The 24,006-nt window shown below is 34.3% G+C and overlaps 2 protein-coding genes across 2 annotated transcripts; both read right to left on the bottom strand.

Moving 5' to 3' along the window:
• Window positions 1–2,989: 2,989 nt before the first annotated feature.
• Window positions 2,990–6,483, bottom strand: LOC120178079 (mannan endo-1,4-beta-mannosidase 2-like). The gene is made up of 6 exons (XM_039184028.1): window positions 6,066–6,483; window positions 5,551–5,914; window positions 4,934–5,131; window positions 4,107–4,229; window positions 3,600–3,811; window positions 2,990–3,482 (listed from the first exon to the last, which is right to left on the bottom strand). The coding sequence occupies exons 1-6, from the start codon at window positions 6,098–6,100 to the stop codon at window positions 3,071–3,073; spliced, it is 1,344 nt and encodes a 447-aa protein (XP_039039959.1). The 5' UTR covers window positions 6,101–6,483; the 3' UTR covers window positions 2,990–3,070.
• A 6,248-nt stretch (window positions 6,484–12,731) lies between these two features.
• LOC120178091 lies at window positions 12,732–13,790 on the bottom strand. Its single transcript, XM_039184040.1, has 2 exons — window positions 13,125–13,790; window positions 12,732–13,093 (listed from the first exon to the last, which is right to left on the bottom strand). Exon 1 carries the CDS (start codon window positions 13,691–13,693, stop codon window positions 13,151–13,153), a length of 543 nt encoding a protein of 180 aa, XP_039039971.1. The 5' UTR covers window positions 13,694–13,790; the 3' UTR covers window positions 12,732–13,093; window positions 13,125–13,150.
• Window positions 13,791–24,006: the final 10,216 nt, after the last annotated feature.

The following is a 24,006-nucleotide window of genomic DNA, read 5'->3' as shown; positions in this document are numbered from 1 at the left end:
ATCAGTCTAACACTCTCCCAACTGTAATCCTGAATAATTATATATTATAGTGTTAAACTAATTTTTATTTTTAAACTTAGTAATGCATTTTCTAGATAAACAAAAATATCATTTTAAAAATTAAAATGGGATTGTACATGCTTTTTTATTTATTAGACAAAAAAGTTTCATGTTTTTTTTAATTTGAAATTCATAGATTTTTTAAAAGTTTAAAAGAAATTGATAAAATATTAAAAGTTTCATTTTTTTCTATTTTTCATTTATATGAAATAAATAAAAAATAATATTTGTTCAAAAGCTTTCAATTATTTGACTGCTCATATATTCATATAAATATAGGGATGGCAAAAAAATCCGAACCCGACGGGGAAAACCGAAAATCGAATTAAACGGGTCGGGTTCGGGGATGATAAACGGGGACGGGGACGGGGAAAACCCATTTATTTTAAACGGAGACGGGGACGGGGACGGGTTTAGTAATCCCCGTCCCGATTACCCGCCCCGATACCCGACCCGATAAATATTAAAAATAATTATTTATATATATATATATATATATATATATATAATATTAATAAATTTAATTTAAATAAAAAATATATATTTAATTTAAATATATATATATACCCGGCCTGATTCCCGACCCGATTCCCGGCCCAATACCCGTTTAAATAACCGTTTGTGCTAAACGGGGATACCCGTTTCCCCGCGATTTTCCCCGATTACCCGACGGGGATCCCCGTTTAAATTCCCACGATTTTTTAAACGAGGACGGATACCAATTTTTTAAACGGGGACGGAGGACCAATACCCGGCCCGAACCCAGCCCGTTGTCATCCCTATATAAACATGATGTTTGAATCCAATATTAAAAAAACAAAAATAAATTAGAGGTTCGTTGACTTTTTTGAAAAGAATCATGACTCGTATTATTTTTTTTTACAATGTGGTCCTCCAGCTTATAAAATAAATTTAATGTAATTTTTTATCAACGTTTTTTGTCATTGATCGTTATAATACTGACGTGATAGTTCATAATATTAATGTACCGTTTTACGTTACTGATGTAACAGTTTATATATCATGTCATCCATCACATTAATCTATTACCTTAAACTACCATATCAACATCGTGAATTACATCGTGATAGCTAGCGACAAAAAAACATGGTGGTTCCTCTCGGCCCGGGCGAGTTCTACGGCAGCAGCCTTCCACGTCCTCGTATCTACACCGAGACCCGGTTCAACTATGAACTCGTGAATCCTCCGGTTTCGGTTCTTGACCCGCTACTGTCCTGGGCCAACGAAGCGCAGTGGTCCATGGGTGGTCTCAGTTTCAAGCGCCTCCGTCTCCAAGGGCGGATCGAAGGCAACGTCAGCGCGAGAAGCTCCTTAAGGACAAGGATTATGATCCGATTGTTAAGAAAAACAATAGGGATGCTTCGATGTCGCCCCCTCCTGCTCCAATGGCCGTTAAGGAGAGGAGATTCTTTGATCTTATTGACCACGACGACGTGGAGAGCGAACGTGAAAGCGATGAAATGGTGGTGAAGAGAGCATCGAGGAAAGGTCCAGCGAGGAACTAGGAGATGATTTTGAGAGAGTTGCAAATGATAAACAGAAGGGGAGTTTTATTGATGCAATCGGTGGTGGTATAATGAAGATTGTCGAGGAGGTTAATGTTGAATCCCAGGTCGTGAAGAAGAAGAGGAAGAGGATTGTAAAGGGTTTGAAGAAGGATAAAGACAAGCTGAGTAGAGTGGAACAGGGACAAGATCATCTCCGAGACTAGCAAAGCGTGGTTGATGGGTCTAGGACTTTTAATCGAATAGGCTTGAAAATCTAACCTTTTATATATTGAATCATAAATAAATAAATAAATTATCTTTCGCGTACTCCTTTGGGCGTTAGAAGCTTATCAAATTAAAGTAGTACTGAATCGGATTCATTTGAGCTTCAACATTTTCCATTTCAAATGAATTCAAAGATGTTTTAGTGGCTGTGAATGTTGTCTATGCAACATCTTCAACATGCATTGAGAATCTGTTAATCAGTTCACAACTGCTACCAAAATTTTACAGCAAACTCGCACTCATGTACCGTATGGCTAACCCTTGTTCCGTATATAATGGGATAAGTGGAAGATAAGATAGTTGGCTGCCTCCAACATCAAATTGAGAACAGCTTTCGTAGGAGACCTCCGAATTATGAAATGCCCTCCGTGAGTCTCGATCCCACAACTTTAAGGGGTGTTTGGTTCAAGGATTGTGGGAATCCCACATTCCCATGTTTAGTTGGGCGGAAATCTCATTCCCGGTAATGTTTTATTACCAATAGTAGATTTTTTGGGGTATATTACCGAGAATGTCATTACTTCCCTTCCATTATGTATTGTAACATTACCGATATTTTGGACTAAAATACCCTTAAATTTTTATTTTTTTTTCAAAAATATCATTCTTCTGTCATTTAATAATAAAAATTCTACGAAGATTAAATTACAAATTTATCCTTAAATTATTTTAGATTTACAAAAAAAATCTATAATTAAAATTTTATATGAAATTCAAAGGTTAAAAAATATTTACCCTTTTATTAAATCTTTTTTATAATTTTAATTTTATAAAAAAAATTATATAAATATTATGAAATTAATTTTTTAAAGAAAATATATAAATATTTTACAATTTGTAATATTATACAAATATATAATAAGGACAATTTGGTCAAATACACATTCCAATAATCTTTTATTCCTTTAACCAAACACAGTAATCTTATATTCCTGCTAAACCAACCAAACACAATACAACATTCCAAGTAATCCTATTTCTTGGTAATCTTTTATTCTCACTGATAATCTTACATTCTGTGAACCAAACGCACCCTTAAGGTTAAGAAACTTGTGCTCTACCAACTGAGCTGGATGGTCATTTCACTCATGTACTATATATATTTGCATATCTACTAGTAATTTGTATGGGATATGAGAAGAAGAATACACTACCAATAAACTTTTTATATCTCCCACAAACTACCTCCCCAGAATGAATCAAATTTTCTGATAGCGCTAGCTTTCCTCTCTCTTGGAACATAGTTGTTTGAAGTTTTCGTTTTCTTGAATAAGTCCTTGGATTCTAGCCAATCTGCACGAGTGTTCTACAGTCAGTTTGTATATCGGTGGGGACTCCCATGGTACGATACCGAAATCGTCGCTGTATTCTGCCATTCCTTCCACGAAGAATTGCCATACTAAAGCACCTGCCCCCGACCCTTTCTTCTTTGCTGACTTGTAAATGATGTCTAGAACAGTTCTATAAAGCTGCTCTCGTTGGGATGGCTGGTAGTCTTTGTTCTGGTCCGACAAGCCATACTCGGTGAACATGACCGGCTTCTTCAGTTCCTTGTCACAATCTTCAATGTGTGATCGCATCCACTTGTAAACATAGTTCCGTTTCTCTTCGAAACCGAGATGATGAAACCTACCAAAGGTAGTACGAAAGAGATTAGAGAGAATGACAAGGATTCATTCTGTATCATGCAATTGATCGTTTGCATACATACTGATACATTTCATAAATAGTGGTCATATGGCTTACCATTGGTCGGCATATATATGAACAGAGGCAAAATCAACATGTGTCATGTTCGAGTTGCGCATAAAATCAGATCCAAGGGCTGAGGCCCACTCTTCTGGATTCACAGTTGACTTCTTGGGGCTTTTAGGACCGTAAAATCCTTCTAAGCCAATGGTCAATAGATGGTTTTTGTCGATTGATTTTATGAAAGCCGTCATCTCTTCTAACCAATCCTGCAACGGAATGCCATAAAATTGAACTCACGTTGAGATACAAAACGATAAATATTGGAAGAAATTAAAACCTTGGTCTTTGAGATGAATGCATACAACATATAAAAACCAGTTCTCTGAAACATGAACATTTTGTAAAACACCATCACATTCATCTAAATTAAGCATAAGCGGTCTAGATTATAGAAAAAAGTTAGAAACCAATATAGGGTCAATAGTGCATTCATAAGTGCTTAAAATAACATATACGGTCTTTTTTTGGTCCATCTAAATAGTGTAAAATCTCGTAACTTACTTGAAGAGTATCCCCAGAAGGATCGGTTATGCAACGGGGTTCGTTTATCAACTCCCAAGCAAAGATGGTAGGATCATTCCGATATTCGATTCCAGTGATGGTGTTCTTCCTGGTGAGGACAGACTGGGAGCAAGAAATACATCACAATAAGACTTCATTACAGCTTAGAAAAGATTTTATGAATTTATCTTCCAATATAGAAAAAGAATGTCGGAAGAAACTACATTGTCCCTCAAAATTGAGATCATACTGTTAGTTGGCCTTGTCAAACTTAATCACATAAAATCATGTTTATTAAAAATTTGTAATGAGTTACACTATATATCGCGTTGGTAGAAAGAAGAACCCGGGAAGACGGTGTTTTCCTACTATTGTGGGCTAGCACCCGGACTTGTGCCATACTATCTAATATGCTCAAGCTACCTGCGATGTACCAATAATGAGTAATATTTTAGCATTTTCAGAAGGCAGAAATCAGGCTAACAAAGCCCCTTGTTTCCTTGAAAAGAAAAGAAAAAATCAATAATACAATCCCATATCCTTCCCCTTGGCCCTAAAATAGGAAAGAAAAATGAAGTATAACACTTCATAAGGCTAAGCAAACCATTTCCTATCACTTTCAGTTCACCTTCACCTTCATAAGGCATCAGATTCCCCTTTGAACATTTAAGAGTTATCTATTTCGACAATGCAATGTAGCTCTCCAAGAGCAGTTCACAGAAGATATGCGGTGATATACATGCATTCCAGTGCAGGGGACAAAATTCTCATTATTCAAACATGAGAAGAAAGAAATACAAGTAAAACTTAGATAGATGATGAGATACCAGGACATAGTTCTTGAAATATTTGCGGATTGATGGGTCAAAGAAGAAGGAATCATTAGAAGAGCTCAAACCAATGCCTTCTTGCCACGCCCAGTTGACATACTGTGTCTTTCCACCATATGGTTGCAAGTTATTTACTAAGCTAAGAATAAGCCTAATTCCATGTTGCCTTGCTTCAGCAATGACATAGTCCAAGCCCTGCAGAAACCGAAAGTCGTCAACATAAATAACAATAATTAAGAAAAAGTACTGTACAATCATACTAACAACATCATAGAGCACAACAGAGTCAATAATGCACAGTTCTTTTGACAAGTTTCTAATCAAGCAGCTGAGGAAACAAAGCAATTCGAAATCCGAATCGCTTAGATTTCTTTTTTTAGAGAGCCCTACCATATTTTATATTTATAATCAAGACGAGCCTTGTTTAGATTTGCAACTGTGCAATAATCTAAATCATCTTCAATATGCACATTGTATATCTCATGTAAGCTCAAAACAGAAACCGTGCTTGGATTGAACACCCAGATCATATAGGATTGAGATTATACAGCTGATAATTCACACCGTAGACATCAAAATTTACAAAAAGAAAAAACCAAATCTCGAACAAATACCTTGAAGACTCGCTCATCGAATTGCCCAGGGGAAATCTGGAGAGCATTATAGCCTCCATCATTGAAGGCCCAAGTTCTGCAAACAGTGAGACCCATCTTCGCACCAGCTTCAAGCATTGCACTGACCTTAGGTCGAGTATTTTCCTCCACAGAATGGGACATTAACCAGTACGAATTCCATCCATTAACGTACAAAGGTTTCCCATCCAAAAAGAACTGAGACCCATTCCTTTGCACAAAACTTAATCTCTGTTCCCTAGGGAAACGACTAAGCTTCAAATCACCAAAAGACATATAAATCAAAGCCACACAAGAAGCAAATCCGAGAATTGGGTATAACATCCCATTGCTAGCCATCAGCTTCCTATATACAGCAAACAACCCAAACATCAATCAACGGGCAAAAATACCAGAACTATTTTTTTTTTTTGAAAAAAAGAGATTATTTGGGTACCGTTTTAACAAAGTTCCAAAATTTAAAGATACCCAAAGTGGAGATTACAGAGTTACAGTACCTTAAACTCCAATGTGAACGCAGATCCTTCTTCATAAGGTCACACAAAAAAACAGTATAAACATAACAAACAAAAGCAGATAGGTTTGCAAGTTTAACTGTTTCTGCTTAGGATTTGGGGTGGTTTTAGTAGCAGAAAATGATGCAAGAAATAAGGAGGGGCGAGAAAACATGAAGGGGCTGAAAATGAAGGGCAAAGAAAGCAAACCCTCGTGAGTTTCAAAGGCAAAGGTAAGATTGAGACGGTGGAATACAAGCACTGCACCTGATTTCCCCACAGTTTCCTTGAATTTTAATATAGCTAACCGCAACAAGTGTCTTTGCCCATGTGATTACCTCCCCGTAAAATAAAAGAAAAATCACTGGGGAAGTTGGATTCTCTTGTCCTTTGTAACTCTGAAGTTTTAAGACAAAATTTCTCTCTTATTTTGTGTGTTTAAAATAATTGTGTGGGATTCCATTTGCTCTGATCCCTGGGCGAATTTGATAAAAAAAATCTGATTAGATTAGGCAACCTGTAAATTCATAACCGACAAAAGTTTTCCATGTGAAAAGCCCCACAGCGTGGGCTACACTCCTTGCACATCTGCACGTACACACGCTTCTTTCTTTTGGGCGCACAAAATCTTGCTTCGGTCCGCAATCAGCGTCTACTTTGGACTATTTAATAGGCAACCCTAATTATATCATCCCGCTTTGCATTTTTCTTAGATCTTTACACAAATTTTGATTTGAGTTTTAAAATTGTTTTTTTTTGGCAAAAAAAAGGTACGTGAGCTCCTCGTACATTTTTTAAAAAATAATGTGGTTTTCGTATTTTTTATACCTAATATAACTCTTAAATTTAGAAGACATATCCAATGTGCTAACACATGGCACGATCTAATTAGAAAATTAAATTTATTTTAATTTATTAAAATTAAGACTAAATTGATAGAATATATAAGTAACAATGACCAATTGTGTAATTATACTAATTTTATTAACCACCACGTCAACACTTCCTTTAAAAGTTAAGGAAAAGTAGTCTGATTGAATGAGTTTAAATAGTTGGGTGACTTGATTGAGAAAAAATTAAAAGTGATGCTCAAAATGAAAATGGGCTATAGTTAGGTGGATTTTGTATACCCTAAAATTTAATATTTATATTAAAACATTCTAAAATTTAGAACCAAAATTAATGCAAAACTTAAAATTTAAAGACTGCGTTTAGAACTAAAATTAATGTAAAATTCAAAATTATCACTAATATATAATTTATTTATTTTTCTAATAGGAGACAAGAAGTATAAATTATTTAAAGACCAATGATTTGATAAAAATCTTTTAACAGAGTGTGATTGAATTCGGTCATAATTAATCCCACGACGTCGTTTTCCTAAATTGAGTCAGTACTAATAATGAAACTAATAATGTTTAGCTTTTTGGCAGTGACATTAACACTGGGTTCTGTATTCTCCATTCAACTATACATCAGATCCCAGTGCATCCCATTACTTTAGAAATATGGTTAAATTTAGTTTAATGTGTTAAGGGAAATATTATAATTTTTGTATACCTATTATTTTTAAGAAAATAAAATTAAAATTTTAGACCTCCATTCTTAAATTTCTGGATCTGTCACTATTAGATCATGTGATAATAATGCGGCCGAAAAAGATTTAAAAGTGTTGCTTTAAATGAAGAATTTAAAGCAAACTTATGTGGAAACGATTTTGCCGATCACTGACCGAGAATCACCCTCAATCTCAATCTCCTGAAAGCATCGGAAGTAAACTAAATTGCATGATTTTCGACCGTCGCCTCTGCCATAAACGTTGAGGTAATATTTCTACTAAACCTTCGACGCGTTCCCATTATCAGTCCTTCACAATCTCTGATGAAGCACTTGACCACGCTTCTTTCTTATTTTGCAAAAATCGAGCATCAAAATTTACTTTGATGAAAATGGGGCAAAGACTGTTTCCAGTACACATTAAGGGACCATGGTTTCCATGGAGATGTAGATTAGCCCTGGAGAAATCGAGGCATCGTGCATGAACCAAGGTAACCAACTCCTCTTTTCTTAACACTTGCCCTTGGTGATAATGTTTAATGCCAAATGGTTATTAGAATCTTAGGGTGATGCAATTTTTTACTATTATTAAAAAGCCACGATAACCATTCTAAAAAATCAACATTATCAACGTTAGGGGGCCATCGATACCCCAGCTCACACCATTCTTGTGTAGACACCTCGGGTAACATGCACTCCACTATCCCTTAACTTGCTTAAATCTTCCTTTGCCTGAATCACCTTTCGAATAGTCCTTTGCCTGAATCAGCCTGCTAACTAATGAAGAATGATTCATCAATAAACACCGGCCCTGTTTAGCCAATAACGCTATATTAAACTTTGATATATCTTGAAAGCTCAGGCCTCCACTATCCCTTAACTTGCTTAAATCTTCCCACGAACGCCAGGGAATACCATGCTTTCGTTCTGGTTTTTGCCACCAAAAGCGTTCCATTATACCTTCAAGCTCTTTACGCAATGTTTTTGTAATAGAAATCAGTACATAGCATACATATGCATTGCTTGTAGAACTGACTTAATGAATACCTCCTTACCCTTTTATGACATAACTTTGATACACTAATTTCGAGTCCGACTCTTAAATTTGTCCTTTAAGCTCGCGAAGGCACCTTTCTTATCTCGACCCACTATTACTGGGAGACCCAGATATCGCTCCGAGTTACATGAGTTTGAGACCTCCAAAATTATGCAAACATCTCTACGGTTTTCATCAAAGACATTTGAACTAAAGAAGATGCTCGACTTGTCCATATTTATTTGTTGCCCTTAACTATCTCCATAAACAATCAACATTCATTTTATTTGAACATCCGTATGAGCAGTAGCCTCCCTAAAAATAAGGCTATCACCTGTGAATAAAAGATGAGAAAATACCGGTGTAACAACCTAATCCAGTCCGACCAGAAGATCCATGAATTACAATGTCACACGGGATTACCGAAATAGAGAACTAAAAATTTTATGAGATACCCTCGGGAATCTAGGGTGAGATCCGGAGCTACATCGGAAACGTACACCCGCCAACTTACTATGTCGAGTCTTGGGGCATCTGCGCCCAGTTGGTTGTTGAAGTGCCTTGGCACTGACTGTCGTAATTCTGCTAAGAGGAATTCGGGTGTCCTGACCGTTTCCCGAGTGTCAAACAAGACTAGTTTTATGTGGTCTTAGCTATTATTGTTTCTAGTGTTCTGTCATTATAATATTGTTATCGCTTGAAGTCTTATTTGTTGTTATTATAAAGTATTTGGGGTACCTCATATATGGTCTAATATATGCCTTAGTTTAATTATCCAAAATGTCTATTAGTATTGATATTGGGTCCTCAATATTGATATTGAGTCCCTTGGTATCGATATCCACTAACTGACATAGGCTATCTGGTTAGGGTAGTATTGATACTCTATGTTGAGTATCGATACATAGAGTATCAATACTTTGTCTCTGGGTATCGATATCAAATTTTGGTTCGATATTTCAAAAATAAACCTAGTATCAATATCATCCTTTACAATATCGATACCCCTGCCTTAATATCGATACTCTATATGAGTATTGATACCAAATTTACATTATGAAATATGAGTCTCGATATCATCCATATCAACATAGATCAAGTCATAACCGATACACAAAATAAGAATCAAAAGTCATAAAAAATTCAAATCACACGAATGAAAACCCTAACAATGGGTAAAAAAAACCCTAATAATGGACATATCTCCTTAGCACAGTTAAATTAACTCAAAATCAAAAGAGAAAATAAAATATAAAAGATAATTCATTTTTGATTATCTAGGGTTCTCAATATTTAGAGTCCTCATTGAAGAATCGTCATTATAAACTGAATTATCTCGAAAATTCTTTTTATTTTTATTTTTTTATATAAAGCCACTAGTTTTATTAAAAATAAAAAATATAAAAAATTACAATGAAGATTTACTAGCATAACCATAAACGCAAACTAAATCATAATTAGGACATTTTCATATAATCATTAACACAAAAACTAGCCACCTAGATCTAGGGTTGTAAATGAGACGAGACAGATCACGAGCTACTCGAGATTGACTCGATAAATAATCGGATCGAATAGACTCGACTCGAGTTCTTAACGAGCTGAAACGAGCTACTCGATATTCGACTCAAAAAGCTCGTGAGTAGCTCGAACATATAATATATTAAGATTTTATTTTTAAAAAAATAAATTATTAATAATATTAATATTTATGTATTGATTTTTTTAAATACATTAATATTTTCATGTATTTAAGGTTCATGTTCGAGTTTGAGTTCGAGTTTGAGGCTTCAATCAAGTTAAGTTTAAGATTTTTTTCATTTTGAGCTGCTCACGAGCTTCAGTTCAGGATTTCGATTTCGAGTCGAGCTTGAAAATTTTAAGCTCGCGAGTTTTCGAGTCGAGTCGAGCTCCATTTCAACGTTTTTGAGTCGAGTCGAGCTCAGCAATAATTGAGCTCGACTCGGCTCGTTTACACCCCTACCTAGATCACATAAGGACCATAAAAGGAAAAGGTTAAAAAAACCTAACCAATGCTCGAATAAAATAAAGATACGAACAAATCTGACTATATCGGTAAATGAATCACAAAAGGGGATAAAACTACTGAAAGACCATCGACAAATCGCAAATCAATGTCAAGCGACTTGAGAAAACTATCCACGAGTGCAAAACGCGTATGCAAATCAATCGAAGGGTCCAAAGCAGGGAATATCAGCAAGATAACAAATAAGCAACATCTTGATCAGTTGTGTCAATGTCAAATTTAACCCTGTAAAAAAAATAAACAAAAAAAATGACAAAAAATCGTAATGTACCAAAAGACAGAGAAAAACGTGTCACAAATACAGAGATAAACATGTCATAAAGGCAGAGAACATGTCACAAAGACATAAATATTCTTATTAAAAAATTAAAAAAACAAAAGAAAAAGATAACCGACATGCGACAATCACGATCAAAATCGGTGTCGCCTCCGGTTAAACAAAATTAAAGAAGAAAAAAATTGATTTGATCAATAAATTGACACAAATTATAAAGAAAAAAAAGAAGATGAGAGATGAGAAAGAAAAAGCCGCTATAATTCTTTCTTTTAATTAAAACTTAAAATAAAATAGACCATTCATATATTTTATTCTTCATAATATTTCCCTAAAAAAACGAAATGTTTAGAGTTACTATAAGCGGACAGAGTTACACTTGTAATAGGACTGATAAATTTACTGTGCCTTAAAGTTATCCTAAAATCACTTATCAACCGAGTCCTATTAGTAAGACAGGACACATGCATGACTACAAGGAGTGTAATTAATTTTTCTTATTGCTAAATCAATGCTTAATTAGTTCTTTTGCCATGTATAATTGAAGACATATGGGAGAAGTATGCTTACATTGCTCAAATCAGGGTGAGCGATCGATCGAGTCGGGTAAAAAAATTCGAGTTATTCGAGTTGAAATTCTTATTTTACAACTCGAAGTTGACTTGAAATTTTTTCGAGTCGAGTCAAATTTTTGAGTTTCTGTTTAAATTTAATTGTAAATATTTATAATATTATGATATTGTTTGATTCCAATTTAAATAGTTTTTTATAACCCTATAAAATACATATATATTTTCCCATATGTTTTTCATATGATATACATATATCATACAAATTTGAGATACTCGACTCAAACTTAAAAATCAATCTACTAATTACTAAAAATTTCGGGTTATTCAGTTACTATTCGAGTTGTATTTTACAGCTCGGTTTGAGCTTGAAATTTTTTTGAGTCCAACCAAATTTATGAAATTACAACTCGAAATCAATTCAAGTTTTCTCAAGTCGAATCGAATCGAAAAAATTGGTTTTTTGAGTCGAGTTGAGTTTTACTCACCCTAGCTCAAATATAAAAAAACAAATTTGATAATGTAGTGATTACAAACGCCAATAGTTCAGAAGAATCAATGGGGTATATAATATTATTATATAGGCAGAGAGAGTGAATCAACCTTAAAACTAATTTGATAATGTAGTGATTTAGGACAGAGCACAGTTGACTGTGTTGCTTGGTTTGTTGAATTTTCAATACATAAGTCGATTGTCATTAAATGGAAATTAAATAACTACTTAGCCTCTGCTTCCGTTCCCAAGTGTGAAGTGGGTAACCAAACACCACCATGTAATGTCAGCAACCACAACCAACCAAACCAGGCCCAACTGTCCAACCCAAAAATAAATTAATATCCTTTTCTTCAGACACTTACCTATTAAGCTCATTCCCAATGTCTGCTTTCTTTTAGATACTTACCTATTAAGCCCAAAAACGTTGCAATAAAATGCATATCCCTTTCAAATGTAATTTGAAGATGGTCAGAGTAAGACCACTTTCAATAAATATATGATCGATGGTCCTTAATCAATATATATATATGATAGATGGCCCACAACCAACGACTTGAGTCCTAGGAAGATGTCGGGCATCCATCGGTAAGCTTGGCAAATTTATGACCATGTTACTAGAAAAAAGGCTGATGATTTTCAATTTGAAAGACGAACAATACAGATTGGTTCATATAATTTTAGCCAATTATCTGGTTCATCTATTGTGCAGCGATGCACATGGCTAGCCCCTGAGACTTAACTCGACCACAACGCTCTCGACCAACACCCTTTATAAAACCTAAGACCGTGTTCTAAGTATGGGAGTTATGAGGAGAATGCCATTGCAGAAAGAGCTGCAATCACGCCAAGGAAGTTCGATCCGTTTGTCATCTGCAACACCAGAGTGGTGATGTGTAGCTCCAACAGCTCGCGAGTACTTTTATACGGAGAACCAACAAGAACAGGGGTAATAACTGTTACATAGTCCTGTAATAAAAGGCATGTCTTTGCTTTTGGTAATGCCTAAACTAATTCGAATTAAACAAAAAAAAAACTAAAATGAAAAATCTACATTTTCTTCGAATAAGCACATAGAAAATCCTGATCTCCAGCTAAAATAAGGCCTCAAATCACTCACCGGAGTTCTTCCTGACGAGTGCGAAGTAACCCAAAACGGCACAAACAGCAGCCACAAGGTTCCCTTCCTTCAACAAAATCTTGAACACGAAGCTAGCGATTTCTCTAGTGATTTTACTTCCTTCGAGCACCAAGGTCCGTTTCGGTTTCCCAAAGAAAGCGAGCAAGACCACGATAGTAATCCAGGTGACCAGAGTGGCCGGCACCACGACGGCCAGCGCCGCAGCCATGGAAAGCACCCCGAAAACGGCACCGAGGAGGACGGAGGCATAGAGGGCAGGCCAACCGGAAGAAGGAGAAGAGGATCGGGATTGGTTTTTGTACCAAGAAAGTATCGATTTCAGGGAATTCCACGAAGAAGATAAAAGAATGGCGTAAACTAGTACAAACAGAAATACCCATGTTCTCCTTTTGCTCATAATCGTTAAGAAAAACGCGTATGACAACGATGACGGAGGAGGAGGAAGAAGAGGCGGTGTCGAAGTGGGAGAAGTGGACGGCGGTGCGTCTTGTCCCTGCTCCTGCTCCTGCTCCATGTCTTTTTGGGATTGTTTTCTTGGAGAGTTTTTGGTAGTCTCCTATGTCCCAGACTCAGAGATGAGATGATGAAAAAGTGGATACTCTCAGATTTGAGGGAGCAGGTTAAGGGGAAGTACCAAGCGCAATCACATCAATTGGATTTAACTTGAACATTGTGGCATCATGTCATTGGGTCTTGTAATATACGTGCTTAGTAGATGGTGTCACTGTTTTGGAATGCTTTGAGCAAACCTATGTGTTCCTGAAAGAGACAAGGTAAAGGGCAACATTTACAAACCTATGTGGGAAAAAATAAGGGTAAATTATATGTTTACTCATTGAACTTTACTCTCTCTTATATTTCACTCACCGTACTTTCAATTTTTTCAATTTGCTCACTGAACTTTAAACATTGAACATTTTTGGTCACTTGATCGTTAAGTTTCTACCGGTGTTTTTGACGTTGCTATATTAATTGCAAAACATTAAAAGTATAGAGAGTAAAATAGGAGAGAGAGTAAAGTTCAGTGAGTAAACGTGTAATTTATTTATTTTAATTATATGTCCTATATGGAATGCTTTATTATTAAAATAAGCCACATGAGCACCCCGTTACAGAGTAAACGGTCGAGTGACAAAAAAAATTAATGTCTAAAATTTAGTGAGTAAATTGAAAAAATTAAAAATACGATGAGTGAAATAAAAGAGAAAATAAACTCCAGTGAGTAAGCGTGAGGTCCTACTCCATAGCCTATGTCGGTGAGTTATAGTGGGATGAATAATTTTGGCATGCTTTGGTCCTCCATTGATGGACCAACCATCACCACCAACATTTTTCAATAATGCCTTTTACAGCCCTTAACTTTTGTTTTTTGTCTTGCATTACTATTGACTGTAATACAAATTAATATAATGGAACAAAATGAACTGAATTTAGCTTACATTTACCTCAACTACTAGGATGCACTCGTGTACATACAAATAAGTTACTATGGGCAGTATGTTCTACAATTCTTTTGGGCTTGATTGATAAATTACTATCCAAATTATACTTAGATGTTTAAATATTCTGTTAAATTAGATGCTTAAGGTTTCATTTTTAAATTTCTATGTTATATTCATTATAAATAAATATATGGCATATATTATCGTTCATCTCCTTTCAAATTATATATATATAAATATATAAAGGAAACATAAAAAGTTATTTTGTACATTAAAATAAATTCTAGGTCTAAAAATTAGTCTTAAGGACTTTAATTTAATTTATGTTTTTTAATTTTCTTTTCATAGAATTAAAAATTTTAAATCTTAAAAATTAATCTCAAACACTTAGATTTTAAAATTCAAAAATAAAATTAATCTCTGAATTCTTAAAAATCATTTCTATTTTCAATACTTGTAATGATGAGTTGGGTAAATAAAATTATAGATAAGGAAGAATTCATCAACATTTCAATTCTACACGCATTTAATTTCCATTCTTAATTCTTAAGTTCTTTTGAACATTCTAGGTGCTACCATAGAAGTTGAAGGGATTGCCAACACACCACTTCATTTTTATTTGCCACATATTGTTATTTTATATCATTCAAGAACCATCCATGCCTTGTTAACATAAGTAACAAAATCATATTTGAATTCTAACATTCCCCCTCATATATGATTTTTTATTTCGAACTTTTTTTCTAATTGTTATCATCAACCGCTTCTTCATATGTTATGAGATCACTTTTGTAAGTAAATTGAAAAGTGAAACATTTTGTAATTTGTAACTATTGTACCTTTCTAGTATTCTTCTCTCCATTGTAGATCTTTAAACTTCTGTGGGAGGTACTTCAAAACTTTATGTTCCACTGTTATCACTATTGTTATTGCTTGATGATGGTGATGCAATTGAATTTTGTTAAGGACCTTGATCATCATCTTGTTCATCACGATTAATAAGAACATCATCATCTTTATCTTTATAAAAAAACAATCTTTTCTTCTTTGCTCTATCTTTAGCGTTTCGTTTCATCGAACTTGACATATCTTGAAATTATTACCTTTTTTGTGAGAGGATTATATAATATGTAGGCTTTACTTCTTTCATCATAATCGATGAAAATACATTTTTATCATCTGTCATCAAGCTTTTTTGGTCTACTTAGGAGCATGTGCATATGCGATGCGCCCAAAAAATTTGAGGTGTATAATTCTCGATTTCTGACCGCTTCATGCTTCATTTGGCGTCATATATTTCACACTTTTGGTTGACCATTAGTTCAGCAAATAAATTGCATAACGAACAACTTCGGCCTAGAAATTTCTCGGTAAATACTTATCTTTTATCATGTTCATCGCTATGTCAAGGATTGTTCAATTCTCTCTCTGCAACTCTATTTTGTTGAGGCGTGTATCTTACAGTCACTTGATGGACGGTGTCATGCTATTTACACAAGTCTTCAAATAAATATGATGTATACTAGCCTCCTCTATTTGATCTAAGTATCTTTAAATATTGACCACTCTGTTTTTGTCATTGTTTTAAATTTTTTAGATTTTTTCAGTGTTTTTGATTTTTTTTAAATATAAACCTAACTTTTTCGACTAAAATCATCAATAAAAATTAGGTAGTACATGTTATGTCTAAGTGATAGTATGTCAAAAGGACTAGCTATGTCTATGTGCACAATCTTTAATGACCTTCGAGCTCGCCAGGATAAGCCAACTTCGAAGCTTTGTCTATGTTTCTTTCCTTTGATGCAAGCCTCACATAATCGATCTAGAGGGTTGATCTCTAGAAATCCATTCACTATATTTGCCTTTGATAACAACTCAAGACCCAAAAATCTAGGATGTTCATATCTTAAATGCCATAACCATGAATCATCTTTAATTGTCATATTCATGCACTAGAATTCTCCTGACTTGATATTAATGGTAAAGAGATGATTTCGAGTCATATCGACTTGAGTAATTAATTCTCCATCTTTATTTTTTATGGAAAGAGAACAATTCTTCATCGACACTTCATATCATTTTTTCCAGGAGTTGATCAATGTTGATGATATTAGTTTCCAAAGCTCGTACATTATAAACATATGAGATGTATTTCTTTTCACCATTTTTTTAGTGATCATAACTTCACATTTGTCTTTAATTTCTATGTGAGAATCATCACCAAAAGTTACTCGACCATGGACTATTTTATCTAACTTCAAAGACAGCTCATTTCGATTGCACATGTGGTTGTTAGAGCAATTGTTGAGATACCGAATATTTTTCTTGAATACTTTATTTCTTTTATAAGTGAGGAATACATGGGATTTTTCAACTTTTTATTCTTAAGCTGTTGCAACATTATTTATTTCTTATTGTTTAAGAGTTTCTACCATCGTAACTACAATGACTGTACTTCTTGAAATTACAACATTGTTGTAACACCCCCAACTCGTACCCGACCCGGATACGAGTCCGAGGTGTCACATTGACTTTTCAAAACCTTTACTTTTACTAAAGAACAAAGAATTTCAATTTATTTTTAAAAAAAATGGGTTTACCACACATATCAGAGCATATTCAACTCCATTATATTATTAGTACATGCCAACTATGTTCGAAAGAACAAAATACATATTAATTATTATTTTTCTGATCTGAATTTTGTAAGGGAGATGCTGACCTTTCTTGCTTCTCTTAACTTCTCTTTTTGCTTTCTGTAACCTATGTGTGAAATACTCATACGCTAAGTCGATGACTTAGTGAGGCACAAATAAACATACTATAACATATCAATACTAATTCCTACTATGCACGCTTCATGTAATCATAATAAATTATGGGATGCATTATGCATCAAAACATAAAAAATTACATATTCATAACATCACATCATCCTTGTTATTATTTTTATCATTATTAACATTATTTTCATTCTTATCTCTTAGTCACATACTCTTACACCTAACATTCTTAACCAAACCATACACACATCATCATATAAATCATATACTACAATTCATACCACAAAAACATATACATCACATGTAATATTTTTATTATTAACTCTTTGTTAGCCCATGTACACATGTGAGAACTATAGATATGTGAGTACATAGAGGTTGTGCACATATGCTGTCACCACAGCTCGTATAAGGTCCCACTAGGGGCATATGAATTTTGTCCCGAATGACCGCGTAGAAATGTACCGAATGACCACTATGTCCCGAAAGACCACTATCCATATGTCTCGAAAGACATAGGTAACCCTCGACTCTTGGCATGCCAACTATAACTCTAGCTCTCATGACACATAACATGGGAATTATCTTCTACTTGTCACATATTCATGTCATATAGGAATATTCACATATACATGTAATCACGTAGTTTATTTTTGTGTAATTCATGTCATTTCTCATATGATTTCATATTCATATGTCACATAGCTCATATCACTTCGCATGGTTTCACATAAACATATATGTCATATCTTGTTCACATATATTTCCCATATAACTCATATCATATGATTCATATCTTATTCTTATATCATCATATATATATCATCTATGTTCATTCACTTAATCTCTTATGTTCATATATCACATATTTATATCATTCATTATGTCAATATCATATAACTTATATAAACATATATATCACTTATACATGTTCTTATGTCTTATCACACAAGCATTTATTTATACAAATCATGTCACACATACAATAACATATAACTAATACACTAATAACAAACACATGCTCATGTTCATGAATTCATGCATAATACTATAGGAAATAGACTTGTCGCAAGTCTTATTTCCATTAAACATCATATACTACCTAATATGCACTCACCTTGCCTCACTAGTCAATACCGACCCCTTATCTCTTCTCGATGACTATTACTTGTAAACTTATCCGGACATTGCTTTCAATCGATATCTACATAATCATGTATATATATCAACATTCCAAATACTATGATTTGATCCCTAATTTCTTAAGCTAGAAGAAAAAGTTCATCCAAATTTTCTCTTGCAATGGTATCGATACCCCCCATAGGGTATCGATACAACCCTATTTGTGGTATCGATACCATGCCTAGGTATCGAGACCCATATTGCATTATGCAATTCTCGTTCAAAGATGGTATCGATACCTTCCTCAAGGTATCGATACCTCGGGTATCGATATTGTTCTTCCCAGGTATCGATAACCTTTGAATGCCTTCTTTATTTTTACTCTTGAGGTATCAGTACCTAATGAAGCAGTACTGATACCCCTTTTCACATAAATCATTTTTAAGCCCGAAAATTACTCTATACCAACTTAAATCCTTCATATCTTAACCCCTTTAATACCCTTAAATCACATAGACATACTTAAACCAATTCCTATGTATTTAATACCTCCTTTTCTTCAAAATCGCATCTTCAAAATGGAAATTAATAATCATACCAAATTTTCTATATGTTCAAATTTCAATTCTATCACTTTATATCTCTTAATTTAACTATTGACAAGTCAATTCTAGCTTCCAATTCTACTTATCAACTCTTTCCCAATATTTCATTTAAAAACTCATTATCTTTAATTTCTCCTAACTCCCTCATCTTATGGTTTTAAGACAACCTAAGCTTTTCTTAAGCTTATGTATCACCTAAAGATCATATCCCAACTTTAAATTAAGCAAATAATCAACAAACAAGGAAACTCACCTTTTTCCTTAAGGCTCACGGTTGATGAGGATGAAGAAGAAGAGTTCTCTCTAGAAAGTTTTTTAATTCCTTCTTCCTTTCCCACGTGTAAATATATCTCCCCACTATCACATTTTTAATTCATTAAATGATCAGGTGACCATTTTTCCATTCCATCATTCTTTTCTTTTTAATCGTATACAATATTTACAATATAAGTCTTTGAACTATTTAATCTTTTGAAATCTTACCTTGTTTCAAAACTTCCATTTTAGTCACTGACCCGACTTTTGGGATGTTACAATTGTACCTGAGATCTATTTCCTTGTTGATACCTACCTTTACCTAGTCCTCTAAATCCTCGTCCACGACCTGATGTCTGATAATTTTCACTTGGTTAAGTGGTGTCATATGATCGACCACCACATCCATGAGTTTCTCGTCTACCTCTATATCTTCCATGAAATCCTCTATGGTTTCCTCAGTCTCGTGTGTAACTATTGTTGGCTTTATCTTCGTTGACATTCATCTTGCTTTGTAGAGCTTGCTCTAAATTTTCAGAATCTTCATTTTGATTCTTTTTCTACTCATGCACTTGGAGTGAACCCACAAGCTCATCAATCGATATTTGGAATAGATATTTCGACTATTTTATTGTGAAAACCACGCAGTCGAATTTTTATATTAGCGAGAGTTAAATATTTTCCATCACTCTAACTTTATCTAGCGATTCATCATTTATTTTTATTTCATTTACAACCACTTTTACACAACTAACATAAGTTGTAACGCCTAAAATTCCAAGCTAGTAGTTTCATGTTTACCTAAAAAGTAAGTGGACCCCGTAGAATTTATAATTCAAATCATTGAGCTTAATTGGGTTGGACTTGAGCCCAATTAACCATAAAAATGGGATTTTTACATAGTAGAAAGACGAAGATGGACCATCAACATAACTAGCCCATTTTTTAAAATATGAAAACATTATATTATTTTCTTCTTCATTTCTCTCTTCCATCTTCTTCCTATTCAAGCCATAACAAATGTAAGATTTTTGAACCCTTCTACAATTCAAATTCATCCTAATTAACCACCCCAACAATATTGATTTTAAGATTCAAGCTTGGGTTTTATTTTGCAAGAAAAATAGGGGTTTATCATCCAAATCATAGTGAAGGATGATTTCTAGCTAAATGAGCTCAATTTCAAGATTCAACCAGCAATGTAGTGTATTTTTAATCATTTGGAGTATTAAGTTTCCATAAATTTCAAGAAATTTTTAGGATTTGGATATTTGAGCATGTTTAGAGTTTACCTTTGATTTCATGATCAAACCACATTTTAGGTGTTAATGATGTATTTTTAAGACACCTTAAGACCATAAACAACTTACTAAAACTTTATAGCAAGATTAGAAACTAGATCGAGTCATTTAGAATGTTTTTTAGGTGTTTTATGAGCCTAAATTACTAGTTTCATAGTTTGAGTATCGACACTCGTTAAATTGAGGCTAAATTTGGGGTTTTTAGAGGGGAGTATCGATACTACTTAGGTGAGTATCGATATTATTCTTCTAGAATCGATACTCAGGGTAGCAGTATCGATACTGAGTGGATTTTCATAATAAAATGCAGTTTTAGTACCGATGCTCATAAGAGTATCGATACTTAACCCTAGGGTATTGATACTTAACCCCATTAAGGTCTATAAGAGTACATGATGGTATGTATGGATAAAACTTAGTCTGTGGAGTACGTAATTGGCCAAAAGGGCCCAGAGACACTATTAGAAGTGGGTTACAACCAGTGTAATCATAGTAGGCGTAAGGCGTCCAAGCATATTGAATAAGCACACGATAAATATTTATGGATAAAGGATCAGTGCACAGGGTATACCGACGAGAGGTATAACCAAGTAGTCAGAGTATGAGACAACAATGTCGTATACCACAAGAATGAAATAGGGTGTTGGACCCATATATACTTCTTTAATTCGATGGCGAATTAAGGGGAAAGTGTAGTAATAGCAAATAGAGTATCGCTACCTAGAAATGAACCCGAGTTAGCGTATAGCCAAATCAATATAGATTATCAGTAGTAACAGATTAATTAACCCTCTCATAACGTTCTAGATGAGAGAAAAAGTGAGATAATGTCATGAAATAGAAACAATAACAGCCAGAAACAGTAACAGTAATAACTAGAAACAATACAATTTGGAAGTCATAAAACTAGCCTTTGTGTGATACTCAGGAAACAACCAGGACACCTGAGTAACTTTAGCAGTAGGGTGATTATCTTTTGTGTGTGTCAGTACATCCAGCCATTGCCAAGGCACTTCTTTTTCCAACTGGATACATATGCACCACGACTCGACGGAGTAAGTTGGTGGGTGTACATTTCCAATGCAGATTCTGGATATTACCATGGTGTACCCAAGGGTATATTGATAGGTTAGAGGGGTATGTGAGCATTGAGATGCAACCCTTCAGCCGTACCATGATGCCTTACACAACTTTATGTTTGTTGTTGTGTATCATATATTAGTATTTGGTATGATAGAGGGGTGCATGAGCTCCTAGAAGCAACCCCTCAGTCGTACCATGATGCCTATCTTAGCTAGTGTATGAGTCACAACAGAGTCAGTATTACATTCAAATAATGCACATCAGAGTTAGCATGCCATTCAAAGAATGTACAGTAGAGCCAATATCGTATTAGACAATGCACATCAGATGCAAACATCAAAGTTAAAAACCTTTAGAGGTGTACTCATGGCTAAACCCTTGGTAGAGGATTAAGGAAGCATGAGACCCCCATTTCAGAGACATGACAACTAAGCCTTAAATAGATAATACTTGATATAGATCATGCACGTACCTACTGCTTTATGAAATTCTTATTGCTGGGCTTTGTAAGCTCAGTCTTCGGATATTTTTCGTTGGTAGGTTAGTAGCATGAGCAGTTCATTGAGCACCGTCGTAGTAGGACTTCAAGCATCTCCTTCAGAGTATTGTGCCGTAGCTTAGTGGGCATATTTATTCATAGAACTTTACTTATGTATTCAGTTTATTAAACTCAGAGTTGAATTATTTTGGTTTTAAATTATGTGTCACGGAACTCTGGTTTTGTTTTGATGCTGTGCAAAAGTCTCCTCATAGTCTCTACCTTCTTTCCAAGCATAAACCTAAAAAAGCAACTCATCTTGTTTTCCCCAAATGGTGTGATCTCGAGACGACTTGGAATTTGCTCTAAAAAGCCATCACCCTTTCCCGGAAAAAGATTGCTTTTTGATCGCGACTTTATACTTTAGGGTATGGCCAACTCACGAATCCACAACTTTAGGCCCAATCGGGTTTAGGGTGTTACACAATCATCGATACTTTTTTTGTATTTTTCATTTTTAGTATTTCAAATTCATCTCTAAGTGATTGTAAATGTACTTTTTGCTTTTTCTATACCTTGAAGAAATTTTTGTAAAATCTTCCAAGTCTGCTTTGTAGTATTCGCATCTGAGAGTTTTTCAAAGGTAGATTCTTTTACTCCTTAAAAAATAAAAATAACATCATCTTGTCTTTCTTATGGGATTCTTTTAGTACTTGTTCTCTTTATTGGTCAAAGTTGCTTCTACTACTACATTTTTGGGTTCAACATAACCTTCCTAAACGATATCCCAACAATCTTGGGAACCGAGTAACGCTTTCATTTGAATACTCCAATTTCCATAGTTTGTCTTTGTCAATTTTAGGATTTGTGGTTGAATCATGTTGGTCATCTTCACCGTTGTGTAAATCTCGAAACAAGCTCTAGATACCACTTGTTGGAAGCGTAAGTGGGCACTTGATAAACTTTATAACTCATACGATATTATTAATATGAACAAAATATGATATTATATGACACACACGAACACGACACTAGCTTCGACTAGTTTACAAATACCACAAACTAAAGGCATTACTAAGCTCTCATCCCTATTTCTCTTATTTTTTTCCTTTCACTCATACATTACAACTTCTAATTTCAATCATCTAAGCCTTTTTATAGGAAATTCTTAACATCCTCAAATTTTCTTTTCTTGGTGAAATTTCATGCTAAAATGTTATCTCTTTTGCCACCTCAATTATTCTCCATTATGTATCTAATTTGTTGTTTCCAAGTATTGCTTTCATCATCAATTTCAATTCTACACATGTTTAATTTTCATTCTTAACTCTTAAGGTTATCTTGAACATTCTAGGTGCTACCATGGAAGTTAAAGGGATTGCCAACACACCACTTCATTTTTATTTTCCACATGTTCTTTCATATCATTCAAGAACCATTGCGGATGCACTGGCACCAATGGAATGTTAATAAACTTGTGAATATCTAATGAGTGTCCAACAAAATTAATAACGATGGTGCTGGAAAATATAGTTGATCCATTATGACTTATCTTTTATATGCCATACATACCCATAAAAAAAGTTCATATGTCATAATACATATTTGATAAAAAAACTTTAAGAGTGTATTTGGTTCACGGAATATAAGATTACCAGTGGGAATGAGATTACCGATAGGAATAACATTATTAGGAATGTTGTATTTTGTGTTTGGTTGGTTTAGCATGAATATAAGATTACCGTGTTTGGTTAAAGG

The sequence above is a fragment of the Hibiscus syriacus genome, unplaced genomic scaffold (genome assembly GCF_006381635.1).
Source record: "Hibiscus syriacus cultivar Baekdansim isolate YM2019G1 unplaced genomic scaffold, ASM638163v2 tig00112344_pilon, whole genome shotgun sequence".
Lineage (NCBI taxonomy): Eukaryota > Viridiplantae > Streptophyta > Magnoliopsida > Malvales > Malvaceae > Hibiscus > Hibiscus syriacus.
Note: the sequence above shows the minus strand (reverse complement) of the source record. Positions and strands in the feature narration are given on the sequence as shown.

Excerpts from the sequence above, each read along its gene's own strand:
- LOC120178091 (XM_039184040.1), bottom strand. The coding sequence starts at position 13,693 with ATGGAGCAGGAGCAGGAGCAGGGACAAGACGCACCGCCGTCCACTTCT.
- LOC120178079 (XM_039184028.1), bottom strand. The coding sequence starts at position 6,100 with ATGAAGAAGGATCTGCGTTCACATTGGAGTTTAAG. Across the intron at positions 5,132-5,550 it reads TCGATGAGCGAGTCTTCAAG|GGCTTGGACTATGTCATTGC; the intron begins GTATTTGTTCGA and ends CGGTTTCTGCAG. Across the intron at positions 3,812-4,106 it reads CTTCTGGGGATACTCTTCAA|GATTGGTTAGAAGAGATGAC; the intron begins GTAAGTTACGAG and ends ATTCCGTTGCAG.